This window comes from Erithacus rubecula (genome assembly GCF_903797595.1).
Source record: "Erithacus rubecula genome assembly, chromosome: 2".
Lineage (NCBI taxonomy): Eukaryota > Metazoa > Chordata > Aves > Passeriformes > Muscicapidae > Erithacus > Erithacus rubecula.
This window is the reverse complement of record NC_136685.1, coordinates 42,827,173-42,845,677: the sequence shown is the minus strand read 5'-3', so window position 1 is coordinate 42,845,677 and position 18,505 is coordinate 42,827,173. Positions and strand designations below refer to the sequence as shown.

Here is an 18,505-nt window from a genome sequence, read left to right as displayed (position 1 = left end):
AAATAGTTGTTTTCTCTTGTGCAAAATAAAACGAAAATAACATAGGCAGAAGCTTTTTTTTTTATGCAACAGAACTAGAAATCTTTGAAAAATGAGAAGCTCTTCTAGTTCTTGTAAAAGCTGAAATAAGATACTGAACAGAGTGCCTGATATACTTTGCAACTGAAATGACCTTCAGGTATCTGTATTTTTTTCCTCTAGTTCTGATTATATGCAGATATACTTTCTTAATTTGATGGTAAAATAAATATTTATTGATGCTTTGTTCTTCATAAATTACTTTGAAGTTCCCAGAACTTAAGATTTTAACTTTGTAATGCATTGACCCTGTCTTTGATGACTGCAAGTAGGGAGAACTGTATCACCCTGGGAAACAGCTGGAAATTGTAATGGTGGCATTGGTTTGGTTTTGTGTGGTTTGTGTTTTTTTAAGATTAATAAAATTGAAGTTAGGTATTGAAATTTTTAAGAGACTGCTTTAAGTGGCTTAAAACAACTGCAGTTGGTTTTGGGGTTAGTTCTAATTTTCACCTGAATCAACCTTGACACAGTACATAAAAGGATCACATGCTACAGTTAGTCATAGATTTTTTAGCAATTCTGACTCTCTGAAAGTACAAAGGTAGTGGCATGTGTTAATACTATCTAAAGAAATATTTTGGGTACAAATCATCCTTTGTGAAACCTAAATTGATAGTGGGATGAGAAGTGTGATTTTGTGCTGCTTTGCTGTCTTTCAAATATTCTGAAATGTTTTTGTTACTATTAGAAGCTTAAAAATGTCTGTAACAATTTATGCTTACCTTGTAATCAGGTGTTTTGAAGAAAGACACTTGATATGAATTTTAGTTTTGCTTTGTGTCATCTCTTGCTTACTTCCTTTGTTCTGTGACAATTTAACTGATACCTGAGAACCAGCAGCTGTAAATTATTTTCATGGCTTCCTTGAGATGATCCTTAAGTATGATAAGTAGACAGGTGCCTTGCCAAGTGAGGTGTTTGCTGCCAAAAACATGGAATGTGCTCCACTAAGTACCTGCAGAAGTTAGGCATCTGTTCAGCTGTCCAGTCAATGCACATTCCTTAATTCCTTGGAAGCTACAGAGTAGTGAAGAGGTTGTGGCTTAACCCAGGTATAAGCCAGCCCTTCATAAGCAACTAAAGTTTGCTTTTAAATTTGGGATTGACTACTTTAATGTCATATATTGGGTTTAAACTGAAAGAGGGTGGTTTTAGATAAGAAATTCTTTGCTGGTGAGGGTGGGGAGGCACTGGCACAGGTTGCCAGAGAAGCTGTGGGTGCCCCATCCTTGGAAGTGTTCAGGCTAGGTTAGATGATGAGCCTGATCTAGTGGAAGGTGTCCCTCTACCCAAGGCAGGGGGTTGGAACTAGATGATATTTGAGGTCAATGCAAACTATTTTATGATTTTATATTTTGAGTCAATTTAATAACCTTACATTAGAGGTCATCTTGTATTGTGCAATTTGACAATCAGAAGCTGTCAAAGTAGGTACAGCAATGACATTAATTCTATGGTAGGGGCATTTGGGGGATGTTAAAAGCTATGCTGTCCTCAGGTCCACTTAGGGAACATAAAGACCTGTGTTCTTTTCGGGGAAGCAAGATGATATTTTCCAACTTTAAAATACTTTTCTACTGTTATATGGATGATGAGTCAATCCTTTAAGAAAGAGAATATTTTTGACTCTGACTAGTACTCTGTGGTCTCAAAGCTCTAGGTGAATTTCCTGCAAAAGACAGTTTGTCAGAAATTATTTAGGATTCTTTTATTGACTTGGTTTGCAGTGTGTTTTTTTAACTTAAAAAAAAATCCTGTGACTTTCCTTAGCAGCAGCAGCCAAAAAAAATTACAGGGGAGGTGGAAGCTGAGTAAGATGGAAAGTAAATGTAGTGTTACTTGGTTGGGACATTAATCTTTCCATTACTACTTTTTTTTTAAGTCGAAATGACATTTTTCTTAGTTACCTGTGTGTCTAGCCAGGTAGTTCCATTTGTGTGTTATATTTCTCTTTGCATTGCATATAATTGTCCCATGTCTTTCCATGTAATTTGGTTTGATAGCTGATGGTATTTATAGCTTGGTGTGATTAGTGAAGAAACAGACAATTTGAAGAGGAGAGGGGCAGCTGAAGCAGAGGGAGCAGTGATCTTTCATGTGCATACCCTCATACCTGCTTAGAAATATGCAGCAAGATAGTAAGTGCTCTGAAATGAGTTCTCTAAACAGGGATTATGAGAAGTTTTATTTATGCATGAATGGTTGTCATAGTTATGTTGAAATTTGTGTCTGCCTTGCTTTTTCATTTCTTTGCAGATGTGATGAGATTAATAATTGCTAAGTGGGTTTTTTTTGGTTTTTTTTTTTTTGTTGTTGTTCTGTTCTGGCTAGGACTTTTTCTCCTTGTTTACTTCATAATCATTTTAATTATGAATGTAGGCCTTTTTGTACAGTAAAATATGAAAAGAATTATAGGTAGTTTCTAAAAGAAAAGTCAGATGTTTGTTCAGATGCACCTTTTAATCAATAAGTTTATAAATAAAGTCATAAATTTGATATTTTTGCAGCTCTTCTTACTGCCTTCTAACATAATATTCTCTGCTTAGCTTCAATTATAAATATAGTTTTCTTCTTGCATATGTTAGGCTGCTACCTATATGTTCATTCTTCAAGATGAAAATACTATGAATAATGTATTATATTGCAAAAGATTAATGTTTAATGATAAATACTAAACATGTTATGCACACACATACATAAAACATACAAATATAAAATAAGTTTGTTTTGAGGCTGCTTTCAGTTTTTTTTAACTAAATTTATGAATTTTTTGTCTGTAGTAATTACATAGATACATTGTGCAGTTGTTCCCTTAGACAGTGTTAGATTAAGTCTTTCCCTTCCTTAGTGTTCAGCCATGACACCCTAAACAGGGAAGAAAATGTCTGCTGGTCTGTGTGGCTGAGTGAGAGTAAAAACACTGCCTAGTTAATTATACTGAACATTTAAAAATATCTCTTGCTTGGAAATAAGGTTTTCTGTAATGCAGGTATGCATTGGAAAAAAGTATAAAAAAAAAAATAAAAATTTTGTTGTTTGTTTCATTCTCCCCAAGAAAGGGAGTTCCGTGCTCCATCTTTGGGATCTTTGGAAAATTGCATGAAGCTTTCCCAGATGACAGTCCAGGGACTTCAGCAGTTCAAGTCTCCTCTTTTACAGCTGCCTCACATTGAAGAGGACAATCTGAGGAGAGTTTCCAATCATAAAAAGGTATAAAAATACAAATGATACTTGGCAACCTCTTAAAATGCTGTCTTCTTTTACCTATTTGTGGCTAAGGAAGTAAAGTCATGAATTAACTAAGAGAAGAAAAATAGATTTATTTTTAGGGAACTCAATACAATACTTCCTAGATGTTCTGTCTGCTTTTGGTTTCTTTAAAGTCCATCTCAGTTAAGAGGTGGGAATTAGGATCAGAGATCTGTTAAGTGTAAATAAGTGTAAAATCACTCTGTTGACCTAACAAACAATAGAAACAATTTCTTTCTTATTAAAATGTACTGTCTCCTATTTAATATTATTCCAGAATGTGTCTGGAATATCCTACTGGGATTGTTTTTTTTCTGGAGATGGGGTGGAGGTGGTGGGGGGCTTGTTTGGCTTTACGTTTTGTTCTTAATGTACTTTGATTGAAAATATATATGGAAACTTACACAGAAGGGTTAATAAAAGAAAAAAAAAATGTTACTGTGGGAAGCATTTCAGGTTCTGTGATCCTTTGTGTGAAGGTGTCTTATAAAGTTTTGCTATGTAACTGTAGTTGAAAAAGTGTTGGTATTTGTAGAATTTAAGGACAAAAAAGAATAGCCTTGTCTGAATACCTGCATGTGTTTCTTCACTGTTTCACCAACTGTCTCTGCATTTAAACCTGCTTGCTTGTTTGAGTCTAGTGTATCTTCTGGGAATGCCTGGTTAAAAACAGCACTTTGCTTCTACTGGAAGCTGTTGACTTTACTGATCGTTTTATTGCTGTGGTTAATTTGGGTGAATCTTGAAAATATTCTTTTTTATCTGATGGAAATTTTATTTAGCTTTACCTACAGCCTTAAGGGGTGTTTAAATGCTTCAGTGTCAGTGTGAAGACTAAGACTTCTTAGGTACTGCATTTTTTTAATCCTCTCTGAAGATGCTTGTTCATGAAATATGCAAGTAGTCATATCCTTTGGATAAAGTAAAAGATTCTCCTACAGGTATCATTGAAGACTTTAAATCCAGCCCTAAAGTACAGGGAACATAGGAGAAAATAAGCAATTTTAGATGTATTTTTTAACATATGCATTGTAACTAAGTAAAAAACCAAGTAATTTGGCTATATTATAATCCCACCTCTGTTTGCCATGAAGGAGAGGAAAACCACCGATTTTTTAGGCTAATTTGTACAGGATGACATGCACTGAGTTCTTAAAAAATACAGTGCCCTAGATTGGCAGCATGATCAGTCTACCTGGATGAATGAAATTATTTTTAATAAAGCACATGCATTTATAGTGGTGAGGTGATCAAGTATTCAAATCTATGTTTGTTTTCTCATTTTAGCTCTGCTCTGCAAATCTTAGAAGGAGTGGATTTAGGTTTGTTTACAGTTCAGTACAAAAAAACCCCTAAACTTGCATTTGTTTGTTTCTGCTAATGTAAATATGAAAGCACTGAACTATTGTATCTAAATAAAAAGCCCTATTAGTAGGATTTCTTAGCTCAACTTTCTGAAAAACCTGTCTGAAATAACAATTTTATAAGAAACTACAAAAAGACATTTCTAGGGCGTGACATACTAAGGAACACACCAATGTTCAAAGCAGTTCTGTTTAGTAGGTTTGAGTGCAAACTCTTTGGTTTATTGTTTCTTGAAGCATATGCTTTCCAGTTTCCTACATTGTGGGTTTTTTTATAAGAGCAAATGTAATGGTCTGTATGTATTAGTAATGTGGGGACACCAGTGATGTGTTTTCAAGAGTTTATTTGTGGACTGTGTTCTGTGGTACCACAGGATTTCCTTTCTTCTTTTTCTATTTCAGTATAAAATCAAAAGTATTCAGGATTTGGTGAGTTTGAAAGGCTCAGATCGTCGCAATTTACTGCACTTCCTTGAAGATAAGAAATATGAAGAAGTTATGGCTGTCCTTGGCAGCTTTCCATATGTCACTATGGATATAAAACCACAGGGTGAGTGGGAGGTCCTTTTGTTCTGAGTATGTCACTCTTCTGACATTTTGATAGTTTGCTGGCAGTAAGCTTTTGGAGGATGCTGAAACACAACTCGCTGCTATTTACATGACCTGGAAATTTCATACTTGTTTGGAGTGGTGGGTTCTCCTGCATGAGAGTTACAGTCTGAGCAGATGAAGTACATTGAAACATTCCATGTATTCCCAAGCCAGCAGTATTTTCTCATACAGGAGCTTATCTGAAATTTTGTATTTTGATTTTAATATTTCAAGAGCAATGTGGAATTCTGGTTGAAATACCACTTTTATTAACTATCTTAAACACTTACGCTTATTCCAGAATTTATGCTCAGCTTTTGTCAGCATGCAGTCATTTGTGAGGGTTTTGAGTTGGAGACTCTGATGGCTAAATATTCATGGGTTCCTTTGTGATAATTCTGGTATAGTTTTTGTATCTGGCAGAATTTGTCCAAGCTATGCTTAGCTATGTTTTGTGTGCACTTTTTCAGTGAATATATAATTCTCACCCTCTCTGAAGATTAGGTATATTGTAAGCAGTTCCTGTTAGACAGCTTTGTAGTGGGAAGTGAATTGGTTCTGTGGTCTCTCTCCTTTTCTTTGTACAAGATCAGTGCTAGTAAATGAGTGATATTTGAAAGGTTGTTCTAATTCTTGTTTCTAGTTTATATTTTCATTGTGATAGCAGTAATCACATTGAAAATGTGATATGCTTTATTTAGGGAGCCTGACTATAATTTGGCTTATGTGTAGTCCCCTGTGAGAAGCAAATGTTTGTAGAAGTATCTGTTAAGGAAGCAGATGTCTGCTAATTTTGGTGTTTCTGAATGTTGTGTTGTTTTGTTGGGATTTTTAAACAAGTAAACAGAAAACTTTGTTACTGTAGCGTAGGATTGTATACAGTTTTGTTAATCTGCTTAAAATTCAATCTTGAGGTACCCCCCCATATTTTGACAAACAACATTTTCCTGCCTGGAGTCTTCATTTGTCACACAGCTGCACTCAAATGTGGTGTGAAGGATTAAACATGCAGATGCTTTTCTGTTTAGCTGAGTATTGCCATTATATAAAATATATATAAGAGTAGTGAATAGTAAAACTGCTTTCTCAGGGAGGGACTGGAAGGGAATAAATAAAATGTCTACACTGGAATATAACTCTTCCTCTCCTACCTGAGACATTCTCCAGTTTATAGGCTGGAGGTATAAACTCCTCAGTGGCTCCCCTGTGGGGTATGTTTGATGTTTTAGTTAAACTAATCATTGCTGTTCTTTTATTTTCCTTTGCCTTCTCCTTAAAAAATAATTAAATGCATGATTGTTAATGTGGCATTGAAATTGAGTTGTTAATCATATGAAAGTCAGGAAAATGAAAATTATGATTCCCAGAACAAATATAATGGGGTCCCTCTGGTCATGTGTGATATTTCATGTTTCTGAAGTTTTATGCTTTAATATATAATGCACAGTATTGCAGGGTTATGGTTCCCACAGCAGCTATAACTTTGAATTTTCTAACTTTCATGCAATCAAAATTTCAAACTCATTATTGCAGTTTTATAGGTAGCTGAATTACCAGCTCTCATTCTGATAGTATATTTGAAGTTGTAAGAGACTTATTAAATAATACTTTGAAATTATTTTTTGTTGAAAATTCTGGAATTTGAATGCTTACGTTTAGAAGTAGCAGATGCAATGTTTAATGGAGAAAAAGGCTTTAAAGAAGTCTAATAGATGTGTTGCTTTTCTTTTTGCTCTAGTTTTGGATGATGAAGACAGCAATAACATCACAGTAGGTTCTCTTGTCACTGTTTTGGTCACATTAACAAGACAGACTATGGCAGTAAGTATTAAGAATACTTGTTCTTTCGTGGTAACTGCAGGTGTACACTAGTAAAAAGGCATTTCTGGTTGTTTTGTAAACATAACTGTGAGGTTAACATCTGAAATTGATAACTTGTGCTCTTAACCCGTCCTTATGGTTTTGTTTCTGAATGAGAAAGTTTTCCTGGAATAAAATCAAAGTTCAGTCTGACCCATTGCAGTTGTCTTGGGAACGGTAAAAGAATATGGCAAGTGATACTGCTCTGAGGTTTGTAGACAACAGGAAAAGAGACATTCAGAAACTTGGTTCTTGAACTAAAATAAAATATTCTCTCAAGTCCTCAGGACAGTGTTTGATTTTGCTTTATGTGGGCTCATAATGTTACAAATCTCTTGGGTGTTCTAGACACTTAGGAGAGAAACATAGTCCAGCAGAATGCTGAATATGCATTACTTAATATAAAGGGTATACCAGTGTCACATGAAAAAAGTGGACTGCTGTGTAGGAAACGGTGAGGCATAACCAAAACAATACTATACCCTAGTAGTTAAACTTCTGACTTCTGCTTATTTTCTAGCTTAAAATGCAGTAATGGCTTTCTTTGAGCAAAAACTTTCACACATGCAGAACCTAAACAAACTTTGACCTGACAAGGACTGCAATGTCAATTTTTGCATCTGTACTAATGACATAATTGTCTAAGTAAAAAGGAGGTATGAGTTAGACCTCGAAGGTAAGGCACACAGCCTGAGTATTACAGTTGAGATCAGACTATTGAAGCCAGTTCAGCAGAAAGTCTGTGTATATAAGCTCATATGCTCATGCTGTGGTAGCTGAGGGTGCAGTAGATAGTAAAAGCACTGTATCACTATGTTGGAATTGCAAAATGAAGGAAACTGAAAATTATGAGGATACTGAACTGTATTTAGAAACTAAAATGTCTAACAACATAGTGAAAATTCATTTAAGATGTTTCCTATGTGACCTCCACTAGGCAGTCTGGCATAGAAACACATATATGGCTGTAAAAGGAGAGACAGCCTTTTGTATGATGCATGTTTTTTGTGGTGGTATATCCTGTCTTTATATACGACACCTCCCTGTCACTATTTTGTTTGGGTGGGGGTTTTTTTTCATGGCATATAGTATATTTTGAAGAAAGAAATGCATTAAAAAAATCCATTTACATAGAGGTGTCCCAGTCTACAGAATACTAACATTGTGTTGTGTCTTAACGTTTCATGTTTCTGGTTTGATTTGTTGTTCTGTGTCCCTAAGTAGCAGAGCAGCTGTTGAAGTTTTTAATGCTCTGACAACTGGAGCAGAATTAGCATTTTACTACTGCTTGCTTTTGTGATATAGGATTTCTGTGCTTTATGAAACCAAGTAGATTCTTTGGAACAAGATGGCATGTTGCTACTAAATTTTTTTGTAATACTAGTGATGGAAAAATCTGAGACCAAATGTTTGAAATAGTGTTTAATTTTGATCTGTTAGTTCCCTGTTGTGTCTGTCACTGATAAATGAATTTGCCATGAGTAAAATATTCAGACCTGATTAAGGTGATTTAGTTTAAGTTCAAATATGAAATAATAATTTGCTCTTGGTACAGAGAAGCATTATTAATTTTCACATCTTTCTCTAACCAGGAAGTGTTTGAAAAGGAGCAGTCTATATGTGCAGCAGAAGAGCAACCAACAGAAGATGGGGTAAGTGAAGAGTGAATGTTCCCCTTCTAATTAAAGAGAACTTTCTTTCAGATCTTGAATTGCTAATTGTGCACTTCTCAAGCATTTTTTTCAGAAATGCCTACTGAAGTGTCCTTTGAGCTGTGCTTTCTAATTTTGGTTATCAGCTTAAAATGCTTAAAGTACAGTTGAATGACTGAAATTTTATGAACAGAATAAATATTTTAATACTGCTTTCCTGCAGCAAGGAGATGCCAGCAAAGTTAAGAGCAAAGGATGGCAACAAAAGAATAAAGGAACCAAGAAAGCTTCAAAATCAAAGAAAAAGAAGCCATTGAAAAAGAAACCTGTGCCACCTTCATTGCAACCACAGAAACAGCAGAAGCAAAAACAAGCTAATGGGGTAGCTCATGGATTCAATGATATTTATACTTTCATTCAGTTTATCATGTATAATCTGATGGGGGGTTTTGTATTCGACTCTTAAGTTTCAGTTTATGCTTTTGTGAAGTGTATTTTCTAAAATAGTGTTTGCTTTCTCTACATTTAACAATTACTAGTGAAGTAATCAGGGAGCCACCATGGTAATGTTTACAATGGCCTGCTGAAAATTCTGCTCAACTATTTTAAAAATTTGGCTTCACAGTGTCTTCTTACTATTAGTTCTTCTTATGCTGCCTTCTTGGAGGTGAATTATTCTGTAACTTCTACTTTTTCTTTAAAGATAAAAACCAAAATGAGACTTTTTTCTGATAATTTAAGTATCTTGAGTAACTTTATGCTCCCACTGCATGGTGTTTTCTCTGCCTCATGGGCTATGTTGTAGGTACTTTAAGTTCTCTGCAATTTTCTTAAGACTTTATGAAATGCAGTCCTGGAGTCATAGAATGATTTGGGTTGAAAGGTCATTTGGCTTAAAAAAGCATTTAGTTCCAACCCCTCTGCCATAGGCAGGGGTGCCACTCACCAGGTTAGTTTGCCCAGGGCCCCATCCAGTCTGGCCTTGAACACTTGCACGGATGAAACATCCAATCTGGGAATCAAATACTGTTTTTCCTATTCCTGTTGCGAGTGCAATATGGAGAAGGAAAATGCCTTCCATCCTCCTGTTAGCAAATGAGGTGAAAAGGATTAATCTACACTGTAGATATAACTCTGACACAAAAAGAGTTGTAGATCATGTGACTCAAGCTTAGGGCAGGTGCTGTGAATTCTGTGGACTACAGTAATGCAGACAAGCTAAGTTAGAGGTGTTGGGTTTTTGTTTTCTTTCCCATTAGGAAGTTGTTGTGAAGGAAGAGGAGGAGGAGGTCTCTGATAAAGGAAGTGAATCTGAAGAAGAAGAAACAAACAGGGACTCTCAAAGTGAAAAAGATGATGGAAGTGACAGAGACTCTGACAGAGAACAAGATGAGAAGCAAAACAAAGACGATGAAGCTGTAAGCCTTACTTTTTTTCTTGAAGGGTAATGTTGCCTCTGGGGTTGAGAGAAAATGCATTTTAATCCTCTGGCATCCCCTCAGGCTAGGCAACACTAGGATGAAGGAGTAATACTGGTTCTGCAGAGGTTTTCAGACCTCATTGTGGTATAAGGGTTTTGTCATTGCAAGTTTGTTTCAGAGTAATTAGTGAAGAGTCTTTTCAGCATGGTCAGAAAACTTAGAAGTGACATGAGAAAAAAATTTCTTACAGCTTAATGTGATTGTTATCCACTGCAGATTTGTAACTTTTTAAGTTTCTCCTTTGAAATGTGTTCTTTACAGTGGCTGTTTTATGCTACAAAGTGCATAGTAAGCATGCAATAGTTGAACAAACTTGTATAGATGCTTGCTAAACTCCAGTAAAGTCAGGTTATTTGTTTGAAACTGTAATAGTGTAAAAGAGAGTGAAATGTTGTGGTGGTAGATGTTTTCTGCACCACAAGATTTACAGTAAAAGACTTGACAGTAAAAGTTACAGCTGAATGGCCCAGACAGGGTGAGATTAAGCTGCTGATGGAAAAGGAATCATCAGACTTGTAATCAGAACTCTTATGGCTGAGGTAGAGAGTGTTTATAGGTAGAGTTGTAGATTTGAGTTTTGAAGAATGTGTGCAAACCCTGCAGATCTGCTTTTTCCCTTTATGTTAGTATTGCACGAGAACCAGTCATGTGGACCGTTTTCTGTCTTTTTAATGCTAAAGATGGTTAGTGCACAGTAATTCTTTAACCTTATCTCTGACAGGAATGGCAAGAATTACAGCAAAGTATACAGAGAAAGGAGCGAGCCCTTCTTGAAACGAAGTCAAAGATAACACATCCTGTTTACAGTCTTTTTTTTCCTGAGGTCAGTAATAGAAAAATTACAGTTCTGAAACATGAAAATTAATAGTAATATAAATTAATTGATGCTTTTTTCTTTTTACTGTGAATATTGGGCTTTTTAAAAAAAATAATGCCTGAGAAAAAAATTAGTATTATTTTTATAAAGTCTTAAGTTATAAAATTAAATACTTTCAGATACTTCTCTAAAACCTTTTTCTTCATTATTCTTTCTATCCAGTTCTCAGAGACTTGCAAACCTGTATAAAACCTAAAACTATAAAACTTAAGGTGAAATATTGGGGTGTTTTTAACTCTACATATAACTGCAAGTGCCTATGACTGGGAGGTAGTTCTGACCCCCCTCCTATATTATGAGGATTCACAGGAGAATTTGGGAGTTGTTTGGATCAGCAGATAGTTTGGCTTACTGGTTGACTTGAAGTCTCAATGCAGCAATGTGGTGGCAGCAGATTGTGCAGCTATGGAAGATGGGGCTGGTTGGCAAAGCTCTTTCCACCACAGCGTAGTCTGGAAGTGGCAGAAGTCAACTGTGGGACAGTCTTTCCTATAGAGCTCAAAAATACACGTCCAAGTGTGGATGAGTGTCAGAGGAAATTACATATTTCAGAGTGGCGACTCAGTATAGGCTGAGGTGTGTTTGCAGAAGCCTTTGGTCTTGAAAGTATATCTGATGTATCAGTTGCTTGCACTAACAGCTAGTCACTCAGTAGTTGTCTGAGAAGCCCTTAGCAGCAGTGGAACCTTGAAAAGGGGATTTTTCCAAGTGGGGGGTTTGTGTTCTGGGAAGATAAGTTAGGTTCTTGAGGTGACCTGTTTGAAGCAAGGAGGAAGGAGTGTTTGGCCACATTTTCTTTCCTGGCCAGTGGTTTAGAGGTTTTCTTTGCTTCCTTGCAGTCTGACTAAGGAACTAATGTAGGATCTCTTCACTTTCACTGTGTGATCTCCAATAACAGGGGTGAGATGCAAGGCTTATGTTTTCTCTTGTGGTTTAAAGGAGACAACTGAGATGGAAAAAAAGAGTAAAACATGAATTGAAAAGGAAAACACTGTGCATGTTTGCTCCCTCTCCTCAGTCCCCAGGGCTCTTCATGTCTATATCCTGTACAGCTTGTTGCATGTGCAAACATATGCCATTGTCCACATGATTATGATCACATTGTTCCTACTGGTTTTACCTGCTAGCAACATTAAAAATCAAACTGTGGGAAGCAAGACTTGTTGTTAAAGACCCAGAGAGGACATGAGGTGAATAAATTGTCTTCCTGAAGGCCTTAGCTGACATCTAGTTTTGTCATGGCTGAACTTGAAGCTGTATTTTCCTCGCAGTTGGGTGTACTCCCATCTCTCAATACAGCTTTCACCAGTACACCAGCATAATGTAAAAAGGTGTACTGGCATTCTGCTCTTTTGGCTGCCTTATATCATGTCAAATGTGCTGCAGAGTCTCAATACCTCCTTGCTGCCTTTGGTCATCAGTTGAAGCTCACAGACAGTAAATGCCATGCCCATTGCCTCAGGGGGGCTGAAAATTTGTATTTCTCTTTTACTGAAGTGAGGGTCCTTTCAGAGACTTTTCTTATACTGTGTATAAAGCTGCATAAGCTTCATCTGTGTGTAGCCAAGTTACATATGGGTTTTGTGATAAAAAAACTAAATACAGCTTGCTGCTAAAATGAAATCTAGGGCTGATCTGAATGCTTGAACTTGAAAGATACACACATATCCCCTCATGGTACTGCAGTTGTAAATTTTCCAACTTCTCTTCATTGATTTCATGGAAGTTGAATGCAGCTGTACTTGGTGCTGTAGCTGCAGTTGGAGCATGTTCAGATAGAGTTGATCTGCAACATCTGAAGAGCAAAACCCATCATACTCTGTTTTTTTTGTCTGTTATTCAGAGTATTATTTGTACTGTGGTCATGGCCAGTTCAGAGATACAAAATTAAAGATAAAATGCTGTGTTCCAGAATTTAAAGGTGTTTGAGTAGTAGCTGGGCATAATAATACTTGTTCTCAGGAGGCAGCCTTAATGCTGTTTCATCCAAGTTTTGGGGCAGTTGATTACTCTGCCAGAGATGTCTTTAATCTATGCAGGTTCCTAAATAATGATCTCCTGCATCCATGGGTCCAGAAACCGCACAGATTGTAGTTTTGACATTTTGTAGGTAGGAACTGGCCTTGGTGTTCCAATTTCATGAACATACTGGTTCCCTGGCATGCCAAACCTTGCACCCATCTGTTAAAGGGCTTTTTGCCCACTTGCCTGTTAGTTTGCCAAATTCTCACTGGCATAAGCTTTAAATTCCACCCAATAAGCAAGAGGAAAATCAGAGTCCTGCACAGTTGTCCTTTCAGTAAAAGAGTGATGGCACTTTGGGGTCAGGAGCTTTACTTCCAAAAAGTTTACTCTGTGGAGTCCTTTGAGCTTTAGATCAGTGATTGTCATTTGTGCTGGTATTTTTTCCTCACTTGGCTCTTATTTTTTTCTAGTTTTTTTTTTTTGTGAAAAGCTATTTGATTATTTTGATCTTTCTTTTCACTCTCAAAGGCAAGGAATTTTTTCTTTTTGGAAAAACAATATATACTAAATCAGCACACAGTGTTTTGGTAAAATCAAAAATAGCATATTGATTCAACTGCAGGTCTTTTTTATTATGGTCACAGTCCTCATAGGCCCAAAATGGTGATTATCCATTTCTGTAATGGATCTTGCTTTTGTAGTTCTTGTTCATCTGTACTATTTATACTGTTCATCTTTCTATTCCTAGAGGCCTCTTGGCTAAGAAATAAACACTCCGACTGCCTAAGAGTCTTCTTTGCTACAGCTGTCAAGAAGATTGACAATATATTTACTGTTAAAACTTACAGATAAAATAACTTATGCCTTGTAATCACATGGGATGGTTTTTCTTAAAGAAAATCACTTGGAATAGCTGTAAGAAGGATTTAGAATTCTACACATTCTGTCTTAAATAGCATATGAATAGGTTTTTGTCATGTTCTCTGTCCCCATTCCAAAAGCACAAGGGAATGCTGATGCTTCACTGTGATGCTTTTGCTTTTATATACTTCAAAATGGGCATTTAACATGTTGATTTAATTTTACATTTCTCTGTTCTGGGACTGGAGTGCAAATCAATGTGTTTAGTTGGTGTGAGTGTCTTGCTGTTGTAAATTGTTGAATATTTCAGTGAGATTGTGGTGGTTAGTATAACAATTAGGCACTTCAAAAGAAAAAAGGAGTTAATTTGGCTTTTGTAATTTTTCAACATGCATGATTTAAATCTCAGATCCCCAAACACTGGCTTCTAAAGTGTAAAAAAAATCTATAGCTACTGAACTTTTAAGTCTTCCAGTAGAGACAAAAATTCTTCAAATTCTACATACTAGCAGCATTTGCTTCCCAAGTGTGGAATTCAGAAGTTGCTCACTGGTGATGTTGAAAGTCCACTGCATCCTTTCATTCAGTCCTTCTAATGCTGTTAGATTAAAAATGAAACTAAACCACCACTTTTTATGGGACACTGAAGCAACTGCCTGATTGTTCTTGGTGTAAATGTATGAAAATTGGCTCCCTGGTTTGGAGCTTTGGCTTGTGACTGTCAGAAGATGCACTTTTTAGGGCTCCAGTCTGTTATAAACATGATGAGTTACCAAACCATCAGGGGTGGGTAAAAGTTAGTTTGAAAGACAGTTCAACATTTGGGTTGTCCAGAAAGAATGTGTGTATTCCCTTTTTTTCCCTGAAGGGTAAGATTATGGTGTTGTGACTATTACCTGTCTACTAAAATACTTGTTCATATCCAGGTAGAAGTCTTCCCTCTTGTCCCTCACTATTCTCACTTGTTTTAAACAAAGGCTTAAGGATGTGCAGAGAACTTGCTTTGCAGTACTAAACTATTTTTTTTCACAATAAAATGTTTCAGCTTCTGTTAAAACAAAGTGGATTTTGCCTAAAATGAGTGCCAGAAGATTAACCTAAAAGGTGTAGCATTTAAATGAAGAACAGATGATGTTAAATAATTATGTTTACCATTTGAGAATGGTTGTGTCTGTGCTGCTGAACCACAGTCTTAAAATTCAGATTTCAGCTGAAGTCAGAACATTGTTTTTGTATAGTGTTGCTGTCTTGTATGAAGGACCACTAATTTAATTTAGGAACTCTGCTTTAGCATCTGCAATGGCAAAACTTTGAGAGCTGCAGCTATTTGGAAATCTGTGTGTGATAGAGAGCAGTTGTTGGGCATCCTTTACAAATATACATCAATATTGACTGATACTGAGTCATTTCCTTCAAGTGAAATCTCAGTGTATTCAAATGTCATTTCATTTTTGGAGGGGGAAACACTGGGACAGAGCACACTTGCCTGAAAAAGAGTTTTCTGTGAAGAGTTCTTTATCTGTCTTTACACTTTCCTTGCTTTATATGCTCAGCATTTTATTCACATTGGATTTCTGTTGAAGAACCTGCAGTTGTTTTATATTGTGTGAAGTTGTTTGTTAATCCTCAGTGGTCACAATTCTTCAGAGTGGTTCCATGTCCCACATGGTGGCTGAAGTTGAATACATGGAATGAAGCCTTTGGAGACCAGCAGTTTCTTGTGATGACCTGTTTGCTTTCAGTGTACAATGTACACCATGTATTTTATTCCTGTACATCCAAGAGTCTAAAAAAGCCACCCGACACAAACCTTTCCTTTCTCTCTGTATTACAAAGACCAGTGAATCCTAATTGCCTGTTAAAAAGTGTGGGGGCATCGTGTTCAATAATCCTGGTAGTTTTTGACTTTTGTTTTCTTTTTCCTCTTTCTGAAAGGAAAAACAAGAATGGTGGTGGCTGTATATTGCAGATCGGAAGGAGCAGATGTTAATATGTATGCCATATCACGTTTGTACACTAAAAGATAAAGAAGAGGTAAAGTACTTGGAGAGTTTCCTTTCTGGGCTATTACAAAACTGTTGAAGTCTTTGGCATGTAAATACATGTAGATTTTAATTTTTTTATACTTATGTCTTAAGATGGAAAACAAATTTTGTGCCCTTGATAAAAGGAGAGAAGTGCCTTTTAACTATGAAAATTGATAGTGGAGAAAGAAACTTCAAAGTCATCTTAAATTACTTTTTCTTTGTGGAGTATGTTGTTGGTTTTTTTTTTTTCCCTGATATCAAAAGATTATGAAAAGCAGTATTCATACACAGTGAAATTCCTAAATTTATTCAAATTGTTAGAAATATTTAGTGTTTTCTTTCTGTATAGCAGAAACTGTGACAAATTAATTAGCTTTGGCTCATATGAACTTTACTGAACCTGTAACCTTTGGCAGTGTTCTTGCCACTTTTCTGAAAAATGAAAACACTAATGTATTTGTTCGTCCAAATTAGATGTTACATTCAATTTCAAATAACATCAGAGTTAAGATAAAACTTTCAGCAGACTAAGTGTTTTAACCTGTTTAGGTTTTTGAGGTTTACCATACAGCAGGGTGAAATGATGTACTTAGTGTAGTTATTTAGCCTGATTCAGAAAAAAATCAATGGTTGGGTGACTCAGTGATTGTTCAGCTTTCATGGCAGGTGTTGTGTTTGGGTATGTTTTGGGACTGCAGGTATTTTATTAGATAGAGATATACAAAGAAATGTCCCTAGTAAGAAACTAGAACTTTCTATTGTTCTGTAGTAGTGCTCACTGTTCGTTGGAGGACTCATGTACTTGTTTCAATGTGTCATTTGACAGCAGTAAGAATTAATGGTATGAAATCTCTTTTGTAGGTAGAGCTGAAGTTCCCAGCACCAGGCAAGCCTGGAAACTATCAGTACACAGTTTATTTAAGATCAGACTCATATATGGGATTGGACCAGATTAAACCATTGAAGGTGATGCTTGACTGTGTTATATACTTGTGTTATATTGTATTATTGAAAACTACTTCATGTAGTCATTAAAACACCAGAAGAACACCTGTTTATAAGAATTCAACCTATCCTAATTTTAAAACAAGTGGGAAGGATCAATTTACAAATGGTTTCTGCCTAATGTACAGTGGTAGTTTTATGATGGATTAAACAGGACTAAGATTCAAGATGCTTTCCATACATGTGTATTTTAATTTGTGTTTTTCTAATGTTTATTTTGTTTCTGCAGTATGGATTGGCTGTGGCTTTTTATACCTTGAGATTTGCCATGCTGCTGCCCTGCCCTTCCTTAGTCCTAGATTCCTCCAGTTAATGGGAAAAATCTGGCATGCCTTGTTTCTATAAGCAGTTTTTGATTTTGTTTTTGATTTGGGTAGTTGGATAGGATTTGTTTTATTATTTTGTTGGTTTTTTAAATTGTTCTTTTGTGGGTTGCTTGTTTGTTTTGTGTGTGTGGATTTGTTTGTTTTTCCAACTTGCTGTTTATTGTCTATAACCTTTTTTTCCCCTCTCTTTCCTTATCCTATTACAGCTGGAAGTTCATGAAGCAAAACCAGTGCCAGAAAATCACCCACAATGGGATACAGCAATAGAGGGTGATGAGGACCAGGAAGACAGTGAGGGCTTTGAAGACAGTTTTGAGGAGGAAGAGGAAGAGGAGGAAGATGATGATTAAACAAACTATTGATTCACTACAATATCTGCACACAGTGCAAACTCTTGGTCTGACTGTGGAACTTGTACAATTAACCAAGAAACACAGTACAGAAGCTTTGAGAAGGCTGAGTTTAAATCTTCTTTACCAATTAAGAGTGCATTATGTAACTTCTCAGTGGAGGTGAAACAAATCTGTTGCCATTGATACACCTTGGAATATGCTTATGGCTCATTATAGCCTTCAAAGTGCAGGATGGTGCATTTGTTTCAATTGAAAATAAAAGCTTTTTTATTATAAATGTCCGAAAGTGTGGGCTATGTATTGTCTGATCAGTTTAGGGTCCAATTTAAATAAAAGGTACTATTAGCTAGGAGCAAACTTTCAATCAATTTTTCTGCATTAGGAATTTATTTTAGAAAATGTTTTGGTATATTTGACATTACAAATCTCTGTTGATTGAAGCAACATTGGCTCAACTTTCAAACTTGATTGGTTCTGTGGTATTCATTAACTATTTTGCTGTGATACTGCTCACATCATTCATAGCTTTAAGAATCTGTTTTACTTAACTTGATCATTACAAATTGGCATCATATCCATGCCACATTCCATATATTCCAGAGGGCTGCTTTTTTAGGACTGTTGCCTTTTTATGCCCGAGATTATAATGGAAATCCTAAACTTTCTTGACTCTGCCATAGGATACTTACTAATGGCTTAAAACATTTTTAAGCCTTTATTTTGTCAGATCAGCAGGAGATCTGAGTCTTTTGATAAACAGAATGTCTGTAAGTAATTTTGGGACCACGTGTTATGTAAGTCAGTGGCTTTTGT

The 18,505-nt window shown here is 36.0% G+C and overlaps 1 protein-coding gene across 1 annotated transcript in view; it reads left to right on the top strand.

The window, feature by feature from the left end:
- SEC63 (SEC63 homolog, protein translocation regulator) overlaps window positions 1-17,969 on the top strand; it is a 55,097-nt gene extending 37,128 nt beyond the window's left edge. Inside the window, exons 12-21 of the mRNA XM_079298712.1 lie at window positions 3,137-3,291; window positions 5,097-5,244; window positions 7,024-7,106; window positions 8,738-8,797; window positions 9,021-9,179; window positions 10,057-10,215; window positions 11,000-11,101; window positions 15,917-16,015; window positions 16,870-16,974; window positions 17,546-17,969. Of these exons, the coding sequence (XP_079154838.1) occupies window positions 3,137-3,291; window positions 5,097-5,244; window positions 7,024-7,106; window positions 8,738-8,797; window positions 9,021-9,179; window positions 10,057-10,215; window positions 11,000-11,101; window positions 15,917-16,015; window positions 16,870-16,974; window positions 17,546-17,689 (1,214 nt within the window). The 3' untranslated portion in view covers window positions 17,690-17,969. The remainder of the gene's footprint in view (window positions 1-3,136; window positions 3,292-5,096; window positions 5,245-7,023; window positions 7,107-8,737; window positions 8,798-9,020; window positions 9,180-10,056; window positions 10,216-10,999; window positions 11,102-15,916; window positions 16,016-16,869; window positions 16,975-17,545) is intronic.
- The last annotated feature ends 536 nt before the right edge of the window (window positions 17,970-18,505 follow it).